The sequence below is a fragment of the Euprymna scolopes genome, chromosome 23, assembly GCF_053919585.1.
Source record: "Euprymna scolopes isolate OS-2025 chromosome 23, ASM5391958v1, whole genome shotgun sequence".
Classification (NCBI taxonomy): domain Eukaryota; kingdom Metazoa; phylum Mollusca; class Cephalopoda; order Sepiida; family Sepiolidae; genus Euprymna; species Euprymna scolopes.
In genome coordinates, this window is record NC_136504.1 from 16,924,030 (window position 1) to 16,935,956 (window position 11,927).

The 11,927-nt window shown below is 34.0% G+C and overlaps 1 protein-coding gene across 1 annotated transcript in view; it reads left to right on the forward strand.

Annotated features, from left to right (window-relative positions):
* Nucleotides 1–11,927, forward strand: part of LOC145245776 (dynein axonemal heavy chain 6-like) — a 265,159-nt gene that overhangs the window by 206,332 nt on the left and 46,900 nt on the right. The window contains exons 52-54 of the mRNA XM_080107390.1: nt 1,031–1,135; nt 4,264–4,454; nt 8,496–8,589. Of these exons, the coding sequence (XP_079963516.1) occupies nt 1,031–1,135; nt 4,264–4,454; nt 8,496–8,589 (390 nt within the window). The remainder of the gene's footprint in view (nt 1–1,030; nt 1,136–4,263; nt 4,455–8,495; nt 8,590–11,927) is intronic.

Sequence of the window (11,927 nt, forward strand, 5' to 3'; positions counted from 1 at the left end):
TGAAAAATATATATATATATATTCTATTAAAGAAATTTTCTTCAAAATCACTGGATTCGGCAATAAATAACCTGAAAAGGGTTGATATGCCGTAAAACAATTAACCAACCAATCCCGCCTTTACATACTATTATTTTTGCTGTTAAAAATATAAACTTAAATTTAAAAATATATATATATATATATATATATATATATATATATATATATATACACATGTATATGCCTAATATTTAGTTAATAGCTGTTAATTAATTAAATTAAGAAATGCAGGTAAATTATATTTTTAAATTATTTACCGATTTGATAAAACAAAAAAATAAATTACGTATATTTCATTCATTCTGAATAAATAAAAAATTATAAAAATTTTTAAAAAATTACATTAAAAATTATATACACAAAAAATAAATAATTAACAATTAGGTAAACAGATTAAATAATACCCATTTAACATAAACCATACAATACATTAATTATTTTTACATGGCACAAACAATGCTTAAAACAATAAAACATTTTTTCTGTATTATTCTATTATTCTTTGTGCGGTCCTATCTTCGGAAAGGCAGCACTCTTGGACATTTTTGTTTCCTATAAACGGACTGAATTTGTATTTTCTTTTTAAGAGGATAATATTTCTCCCGAAATATCAAAAGATATTACATCATCCCGAATTTTATTAATATCAATAAGTCTTATATTTTCTAACGTGAAAGATCTATTAAAAAATAAATAGATAATTGTGAAACTTACTACTCTAAATACTGTCTTCAATTATATGAATTGTTATCGGTCTTCATAAATATCCACATACATATTTACCAGCAATGCTTTAAAATAATTCCCTATATATTTTATTATATCAATATAATAGTCCAAATACTGTCTTCAATTATCTGCATTGCTATCGGCCTTCATAAATACTCACATGCTTATTTACCAGCAATGCTTTAAGCAAACTACATTCTCTTTTATATTTTCCTATATGTTTTATCTTATAGAATTTGTTGGTCTTAATATATTGCAGATTAACACAAATCAATCAAAAAATGCAGAAACGTCTCTAACATGGGAAGAATCGCTAACCAGTTTCCAGAAACTTATTGTCATCAAAACGTTTGAAGAAGAAAAGGTTTGAATGAAAAACAATTATTTCTTTTGTAAATGTTCACCATAAGACACACATATGATCATGTAGTCGTAAGATTTCTCTTTAAATCATGAAAGTCAAACGGTTAATAATTTCCTTCGTTATTACTAGGGCTGTAACAACAGAATATTCTTTTCGTTCTTTTGACTCTCGGGTATATATCCGACACAGTTAGATATACTTAATCAACCGAGAACCACACCCGTTTATATAAAAACATATAAGATATTAACGGATATATACTCAAGAGTCAAAACAATGAAAAGAATATGCTGTTGTCACAGTCCTAGTTATTATTTATCTAAAAATATGCCGATGCATAAATAGAAGTTATGAAAAAAACATTTTAAAATTTTGGGAGATGTCGTTTCTTTATTTGAACCGAGATTTTTATAGGATGCCTTTCCTGATACCAACCCAAGTAGGTGATGAGAATCAGTGGTGCTATCAGGACATCATTTCTAGATGATTGACTACAAAAATTAAGCAGCATTTAACATGCCTTTTCGGACTTTTTAAATTTATTTTTCTTTAAGAAAAGTAAAATTATTCATTAGTTTTGTGCTCGACTTGGAGTCTAACTTTTGTTGGAAATATAGCAAGGGGAAATTCCAAATGCTTGGAGTTATATACGGATATACAGTATAATCAAATAAGTACAGTTGTGAGTTACTGCTATTTAATCACCACTTATCAAGGCCCGGAGGCCACTCGAGGATAAGGGTTAATGGGTATACATTAGTCATTGTGATTATAGCGTAGTAAACATAAGTAGTGGGAACTTTGTAAATTGGATTACTTAGGGGGACAGTTCATCAAGAACTTGTTTACATTGGACTTGAAGATAATCAGATTGTAGTCAGCTGGAAAGCAGGCAATCGGAAGGGAGTTCCACAGGCGTGCAGTTCTAAGAAAGAAGCTTTGTTCATGGAATCTACATTTAGGTTTACGCACAGATAAAGAGTGTGGGAAATTATTGAGAGTGGTTTTGGCTAGACGAGTGTTTTTCGTGAAAGTTTGGCGAGGGGGGACCATAGCACTTGTCATGAAAATAACGATAAAGCAGAAACAGGCTCACAACGGGAAAGAGGTCACTCGAGGATAAGGGTTAATAAGTGTACAGTGGTCAATGGAACAGTGATGTAGTAATTGTTAGTAGGGGAAATTTGGTAAATTGGATTAAGGGGAACGGCTCATCAAGAACTTGTTTACGTTGGACTTGAAGACGACCATATTATAGTCAGCCGGAAACCAAGCAAATGGAAAACAGTTCCACATGTGTGCAGTTCTAAGAAAGAAGCTTTGTTCATGGGTTATACGTTTAGGTTTAGGCACAAATAAAGAGTGGGGGAAATTATTGATAGTGTTTTCAGCTAGACAAGTATTTCTCGTGTAAGTTTGGCGAGTTTACAACCATCTACGGTGGTATCAACATATTGAATGAAGCTCGGATCGAATAAATAGATGTACACACATCCAGAATTATGGCAAAGAAAAGGTAGGCCAAGGGAGCAATGGTACATCAAAATAGAAAAAGATCTGATGTGGAAAAGACTCGTTAAATGATAAATAAGCCCTATTAAGCCGGGTAGTTTTTCTTGTTGTTTTTTTTTTTTTACTTAGGGGTCACCACTTATCAAGGCCCGAAGGCCACTCAAGGATAAGGGTTAACGAATGTAAGGTGGTAGTAATGTAAATTGGGTAGAATTTGAATATTTATGAGGACGACTTAACATGAACTTGCTTACATTAGATTTGAAGACAACCATGTTGTATTTAGCTGAGAAGCATGCCAGCGGAACAGTGTTTCACAGGTGGGCAGTTCTGGGGAAAAAAGCTTTGTTCATGGAATCTGCGTTTACATTTAGACACAGATAGAGAGTGAGGAAAATCATATATAGTGGTTTTAGCTAATCAAGTGTTTTTTGTGAAAGTTTGGGAAGAGGGGGACCATAGATTGGAGTTCAGATGAGCATTTACCATCAAATAGCGATAGAGCAGAGACAAACTTGCGATGTCTCTTCTGTAGGAAAGAGTTTGCAGGGAAGAAAAAAGGGCATCACCTACTAGGTTTCGAAGCTGGTTTCAAATTCTATCAAGGCAGGATAGGGCGTGCCGAGCAGCTCTTGCCCAGATGTGGCAACAGTACTCCATTGTAGAGCGCACCTAGCTCTTATACAGATAGAAGATGGCATCGGCAGTGAGATATCAACTAGAGTGGTAGAGTGATCCAACCATCTTCCCAGCGATCTTGGCAACCGATTTGATGTATGTGTTCCATTTCAAATAAGGAGTGAAGATCAGTCGTAGAAGCTTGTCAACACACCCAAGAGTAGAGCCAGTCATTTCAATTGGGGCATGGTAGGGATCAGAGCGATTATGATGAAAGGAGAGAAGCTTGATATTTTTTGGTTTGTTTGTTCTCAGAAAACATTCAATCTATATATCTATAAAAGTGAAATTGTCTCTCTGTGTGTACATTTCCCTACCAAGCTACTCTGTCAATTTTCAATCTACAGACTCGAGATTTGACATAATAGGTATTGAGATTTGGGAAATCTTTTCAATCGGTTTTGGGCCAGAAATTTGGCTGTCAAGGAGTCAAAGTTCAACGATTTAACCTTTGAAAACTCTACCAAAGTCCTCTGCCAATTTTGTGTCTAAATACTTGAAATTTTAGATGTAGGTTAATATATAAATATATATACATATGCACATAAAGTTATTAACAGTACATAGGGCCTGAGCAAAGTCGGGCTGAATTGCTAGCAGATTATGAAAGAGAAATAATATTTATTTATTAAAATAGCTGTAATATTACCACACATATATTACCACACATATATTACCACACATATATTACACAAGCTGTTTGAAAAGCTTATTTGTCTATCAGAAAGAAAATCCACACAAACCTTTAAGTTAACCCATCACTGAATTGCAACCCTGTATACAGCCTTCTTATAGTCTCTTGTAATCACCACATTAGAATTTAGGCTAGTAATATTATTGTAAGAATCATTAGTTGTTTACCATAAAAAAAAAAAACTGTTTCCGAAATCTAAATTAAAGGGCCCAATTTGTCATGTCTATTTTTTTTTTTATTTCAGACAATTTTTGCCATTAAAGATTTTATAAGTTTGAATCTGGGGCAAATTTTTATCGAAAGTCCTGCTGTCAACTTGGAAACATTATATGAAGATATCAACAAAATCATTCCTTTAATATTTATTCTAAGTCCAGGTTCTGACCCGATGGGAGCATTACTTAAATTTGCAGCCACGAAAGATTATGTGAACAGGTCAGTCACTTGGTTCTTGTTTTTTGGTTTCTGTTATTGCGTACATGCATATATCATGAAACACTTTTGTACTCTTTGATATGATCTTCTATTGAAAGAAATTATCACTAACTAGTCGATGATCGATGCCTCCGTTCAGTCTCGAAAGATAAAGGATATACCTTAGGGGCAGTTGCACATGTAATTGTGAGGCAAGGGTTGTGCAATCTTCAACCACACCTCTCCTGAATCGACTGGGTCCAGTGACAAGGGGAAGATCAGGACGACTGGAAACAATGCCGAAATAAGCGGAGAGCACATACAGCACCTGGAAGTCCCAAATGGTCACCCATTTAATACTGATCAGGCTCAACATTGCTTAACTTCGGTGATCCAGTGGGAACCCGTGTGTCAATGTGATTGCCGTATATAGTGCGTTCATGCTATCAAAATATGAGATTTCAATGATATCATTCTTTGGGGAAAAAAAAGTTTAGCTTACATTTCATATAAATATTTTCATACTTAAAATAATAATTAGAAATACCTTCCGTAAATGTAGAGAAATTAAATAAAAATGTGATGTATTGATGTATTTTAATGGTGCTATATTATTTTGTGAATTAAATTAATTATGGAATAATTCATTTAGGGAAAGAGGAGTGAACATACTTTTGTGTGACAAGTATCTCCAATTATTATTTTGCTACCAGATCAGGCTGTCTGAAAATATCGGAATTAAATGCAACAAACGTTGATGATAGTGTTCTTTTTTCTGTTGCAAAGCACCATGAATAAATATCAGATATAAAAAAACGTGAAGCATAAAAACGTTTGTCAAAAATATTTGAACCCAAAAAGGGTTGATATGCTGTAAAAGAAAGTAATCAAACTATCAAAACGATCAATTTTATTTTTAAAACTAAAAGGGTCAGATTCATGTTTAAATATCAGTAGAAGAAAAGCATCGATTTTTATTATTAATGAATCGAGTTGAATTGTAAAATTATGGTTTAAAAGCTAATTTTTGTCAGGTTTGAATGACAGAAAAAGATATTTGCTTCATGAGTTTTGTTTATATGTTAAAGCATGCAATAACAACTTCATATAAAAATAACATTTAACGTTGGATGGCTTTTATGCACAATAAAAGTTTGGTTAAAATTTGAATGTTAAAAAAAGGTCCGGTTTTATATTTGGAAGGAAAGAGAAAGGGGGTAATTGAATTGTTTTTTTGTTTTTGGGTTTTTTTTTTTAAGTACTTATTCTTTTTGCCAGGGGAATATCTTTTCTCCAGTTTTTGGTGGTTTTGTAGTAGAGAAGTATTATCGGCTTTAACAACAGAAGCGGATCTTGACGCAAATCTCTTGTTTGCTGGATCCATCTTCTTTCTTATCTTCTCTCCTTCTAGGTTCTCAAAACCTCGGCTATTTATCTACCCCAACCGGTTTCCATATCATGCCGGCTGTTCATACTTTATTTTAGGCATGCACACTTCCCACTGGTCGGATTAATTTTTACTATTTTTCTGTTTTTGATTGGAAGGGTGCGTGGAGCCGACGCGCAGAGACGTTTTGTATACTTTGTATGTAACAACTTATAAATTAACATCCGGTTGGGAGTTTTATTATTTTTATTCATATTTGACTGGATTATCACAGCAATACTTTTTATTTGCAATTTAAAATGCCATGCAACAGCTGTTTGAGATCGCTGCCCATTTGCATTACTCAAGATATCGAACAAGTAGAGTTGCAGGAAGAAAATCTTGAGGTAGTTAAGTCTTTTTGTTATCTTGGTGATGTGTCTGGTGAGAGAGGTGATTTTTGTGATGCTGCAACTGCCAGAATCAGTTCTGCACGGAAAAAATTTAAAGAGTTCCTCCCAATCTTCACTTGTAGAGGCATCTCGTTAGATAATAGAGGCTATGCTTACAACACCTGTATTAGAAGCGTTCTCCTGTATATCAGTGATACTTGGCATGTTACAGTTGAAGACATCACCAGACTAACTCGCAGCAATCATGCAATGATACGCTGGATATGCTCATTAAAGCTTGCTGATAGAACTACTCTTAATGAGCTAAGATCCAGGCTTGATTTCAATTCAGTAGATGAGACCCTACGTTGGAATAGACCCAGATGGTTTAGCCATTTCCAATGTATGGCAGTCGACCCAAATATTCAACCCTCAAACTCGATGTTGCGTTATTCAAATAAAAACTAACCGGATCGCTGATCAGGACTTGTTTGAAATCCGTACAACCTCCGTAATGGGCGTAAACACAAAACAAAGTCTCTTTCACTTTTAAAATAATACGAATAGTGACAACACTTGACAGCATGGAGGAGTTGCGAGGTGGTGTGTGTGCAAAATGACAGAAAGATATTGCTTATCTTGTCCGTGGTCGCCGCTCTCTTCTTTTCTCATTGCTGTCTGCTGCCTCTATTTTATTGGCACGGGTGACGTCAGAACATTCCACCACGCATTGTCTTGAAATGTTGGCCAGTACCGCTGACCTAATCTCTGGAGATTCTACGTCCCCCATTTTAACTTCTTTGACGTCATTTCCGGCATACATGGATCCAGAATCTGACCGACTTTCCTTTGACGTCATATTTGACAGCTCAGATGGCCAACCTACCCCTCTGTCACCTGCAGCTCCACCCTCCCTCTGTAACATTGAGGAACAAACGATGATAAACGTGCAGTAGTAGTGTATGTGCATATACATCTATATATATATATATATATATATATATATATATATATATATATATATATATTAGTGATGGGATGATTCCAATATTTTTCCTGATTCCGATACTATTACCGATTCCATACTAAATTCCCGATTCTGATACAATTACCGATTTTGATTCTTTATAAATCAGTAAATATTTACCTATAGCGTTGTCGTTTTTTCTCCGATCATTGTAAAAACACGTGTTAAATATGCAGATATTTTTCTAAACGTAAAAATGGATTTGTGGTGGATGATCTACAAATTTTAGTTTTACTGGTAGTTACAAATTAATGAATATTTCTTATTTTATCATTATTCTTGGCAGTAGAAGATTTTGCTTTAAACAAAGTCAATTAAAAAAAATAATTTAAAGAAACGTTTTGGCATCGGGAAATATGCACATATTTTTCCGATTCCGATGCCTTCAAATGTTCCGATTCTGATTAATCGCCCCAACACTAATAATAATAATAATATATATATATATATTATTTGCAATTGGAAAGATCATAGCATATACCTGTCCATATGTTATTTTAAGGTTCAATAACGATAATTTCGGAATAACAGATTTCAATTACGATTGGAAAACATCAAAATGTTGATCCGAATTTGTTAACGATTTAAAAGATGATAAACAACAGCATTGTAGAAACCCATAGCACTAAGTTAAGTAAAAAAAAATATAAAACTAATGTTTGTTAACGAAATGACGATTGAACTACACATATAAAAAATTGAACTATTTAAAAAAAAAAAGAAAAAAAAGGCATTTTCATAATCTTCTATAAAGAAGTTGATGGCGATGGCAATAGCTAAGTGGTTAACAGCAATGACTGAAAACCTGGGTGTGCCAAGTTCGAATTCCGCCTGTTCCACAAAAACACTTTCATTAAACCAACACCTGACTTTGTGTCTAATCTCCAAGAGAGGAGGTAAATAAAATGAAGGATTATTTTTTTTTAGAATAAATTGAACTTTTCAATTATTGAAAAGAGACATATTGAACTTTTCAATTATTGAAAAGAGACATATTGAACTTTTCAATTATTGAAAAGAGACAAATTGAACTTTTCAATTATTGAAAAGAGACATATTGAACTTTTCAATTATTGAAAAGAGACATATTGAACTTTTCAATTATTGAAAAGAGACATATTGAACTTTTCAATTATTGAAAAGAGACATATTGAACTTTTCAATTATTGAAAAGAGGCATATTGAACTTTTCAATTATTGAAAAGAGACAAATTGAACTTTTCAATTATTGAAAAGAGACATATTGATCAAAACGTTTGTTTTTGTTTCATATTCAGAGTGCAAGCAATTTCCTTAGGCCAAGGACAAGGACCAATTGCTGAAATCCTGCTTAAGAATGCAACCTGGAATGGAGATTGGGTTTTTCTGCAGGCAAGTCAATTTATTGAAAATGTTTAACGTAGAAGTGAAAGGACAAAAGCACACATTTTAGTTCAACACCAAAATAAGCTAAAGTATGTGTGTCACGCTTTCCAGATTATAAATTATTTGATCGGGAGATCCTATTTATTAAAAAGGATGATAGAAGGTGATAACATACTACAAGCATTAAATTAGTGTATAGATACGCTAATTTAATGTGCATCGTATGTAACCACTTCCTATCCTCCTTTATAATAAATAAGATCTCCCGATCACCGAAGATGCAATGTGAAAAAAAAAATTAAAATAAAATAAACGCTCACCAAAAATGCAGTGCAAAAATATTTTTTAAATGACATCGCTTTTGAGCCATACGTGAAGCTAAAATATACTTTCTTGGTCTTCTGGCTAGGATCCTAGCGTAATATCTGTTAAAGATGGTATAATAACATCGTGAAGTTTCCATTAGCACCTGGCGCACATTGGAGATAAACCGTAATAACCAGATATATTCTGACACTATATTAACCAGATTACTTAGATAAATAATTTGACAGTTTTAACAAAGGGTTACAATAATATTGCGGGGTTTCCATTATTCATGCTGAACATTCACAGAATACCCAATAGCAATATATTACATCTGAAAGCTACTGCTATGGAATATTAATAATGACATAATATGGAAAAAATATTTATTTAAAAAAAAAAATTAAGCTCTGCAAAATTTGTATTTATTCACAAAGATATTTATTTTATATGTTTCTCATAGATTGACATCGATTTATGAGAGACTAGCGGGAGTATCTGGTGTTGCCTGGGTGTGTCGAGATGGTATATTAAGGAAATCCAGGAGGTGTTAAAAAAAAGTGGTAGTAGCGGGGGAGGGGTTAAAACAACAGTAGGCAGCCCGGGTGGAGAAATGTGTTTAAAAAAAGTGGTAGTGGGCAGGCAGGCTCGAATCCATAACACGAAGGAGAAAAACAAGGTTAAAAAAGAGCGTAACGTCTTAACCGATGCGTCTATGGCAAAACTGAAAGTTGCGAACGTTGGAATTAAGGCTAGTCAATCCAACGAAGACGATGACTTGCAAAAAAGTCGACCAAAAAAGCGACCCCTCCTTGTAGAAAACTGCCCAGTTGAGGGTGAAGGAATTAATCTTTCTGGCCAATTTTTCGATATTTGTCGTCCGAAAGACCGAGGTTTAATGCGATACCAGTTTTGTCACGATCCAACGTGTATGACGGAAGTTTTAGCGAGGCATACAAACACACACACACACACACACACTAACAGACAAGTAAGATTTATATAAGAGAAGATGTTTTTTATTGGAAGTTTTTATAATCTTTTACTGTGTATCACGGGAATATCTACGTGATCATAGGAACACTATGAATACCAAAACCGTTTCAATTTTTTTTATTTTTTTATTTTTGTAATGTTGCTTCTCCCTTCCCCAGTACAAGATCGAGAAAAATATATTGTTAACTATTTTATAGCATAAATGTAGCAGTCATGAATAATGACTTATTTTTTCGCTCAATTGTGTGCAGGGTGCATTTATTTCATCAGATCCTAGAAAGATTACTTCAGCCCCTTTGGAAATCACAGACGATTCATGAAAGCAACCAAGAAGGACGCTCTTCTGACTTTTATCCACTGGATTTCCGAGCAACACCTATTCTTCAATGTTACGAGAAAAATGGCAGCTGAACTTGCTAATTTAGGGACAACATGTGCAAACTTTTATTTGCTTTGGATGTGAAGAGGAGAGCGTATCCCAACAAAGCAAAGAAAGAGAATGGCTATTCAAGCCAGTCGTTTTTTTGCCATTTGCTTCAATTGTATCTATCTTCATAATAATTATAATTTAAGACATATATATATATATATATATATATATATATATATATATATATATATATATATGATTGCAACGTCTTGTGAGATGAGTGCCACGCCCTCAGACACTTAAAGTCCATGAGCCCAAAAATGACTTCCATCGCCACAGGACCATTTTAATAGACAAATTCCTGAGGGAGTATCTATACACAGATGATGTTACAGTGTCTTAGCTTTGTACGACAGCTAAGTTTCTCTCTCGGTTCAAAATGTTGAGATCCAGCAACAAGCAAGAGCAAGATAGCCAGCAACAAGTTAAACTGCAGACCAACTTAATGCGGGTACTGGTCTCCCGCTTTATGGTTTTTTAAATCAGAGATTTGCTTCTCCTAGAAAGGTTGCCTTCACCACGGCTTACGGGAGCCCTCTCCACCCCAGCACCCACATACATACACACAAACACACACGGTGCTAGTTGGCCGTTGACCCCGAAAAAGGGTTCATTCGCCCTTTGAAAGGTCTTGTTTTTAATCCTTCAGGGAGACTAGCCGCCCTCCTCACCAAACAAGTCTGGTGGGGGAACCAGTTTAGTCGCCGGTGACCCGACTATGATAGTACTGGGTTGCATGGTACCAGTAGCATATGACATAACCTGACTGAATATATATATATATATATATATATATATATATATATATATATATATTATGGCTATTTAAAGACTAAATTTAAACTTGTTCGAAAACATTATTTATTTTAGATTGTGAAATTAAAAAATAAAAATGAATGTGTCTTGTTCGAATTAAAAAATAAAAATGAATGTGTCAGCTGACACATTCATTTTTATTTTTTTAATTTCACAATCTAAAATAAATAATGTTTTCGAACAAGTTTAAATTTAGTCTTTACATAGCCATAATAAAATTTTGTACCCCGCAAAAAAATATATATATATAGTCATCCACATACAGTACTGTTTCGCTGTTTCACAGCTCATCAGTGCGGCTAGAAAAGCAACTACCTTAAGCCAGGATCAAAACCCAATTGCCCAAACAACAGTCGGAGATTCTAACCGTTGCGCTATACGGCTGCTGCTATGCGGTCAGTGAATTAACAATGTTTTGACATTGTCCAAAGTACCTAAGCTCAATTTGTTTACACAAAGAGCATCGCTTCATAACTCTGGATCTGGCTTGCATCTTTTCTTCCATGATTAGACGATTCCATCTTTTAAAAAAGGGATGACGAGTAAATTTTTTATATATATAAATATGCCTGCTTGAATATTGTCTTCAACGATCGGCCGATTCCATCTTTTAGAAAAGGTATGATAGCTAAATTTATATATATTAGTGGCCTGGCAAAGCTACAGGGGAGACAATCGAAGCAGTAAAACTGAAGCTGGCCTACAGGACACTATATATACAAATGTAGGCAAATTGGGGCATATTTTATTGGTTTGAATATATAGGTTCTTTTTTACCAATTGTCATAAAATTTTA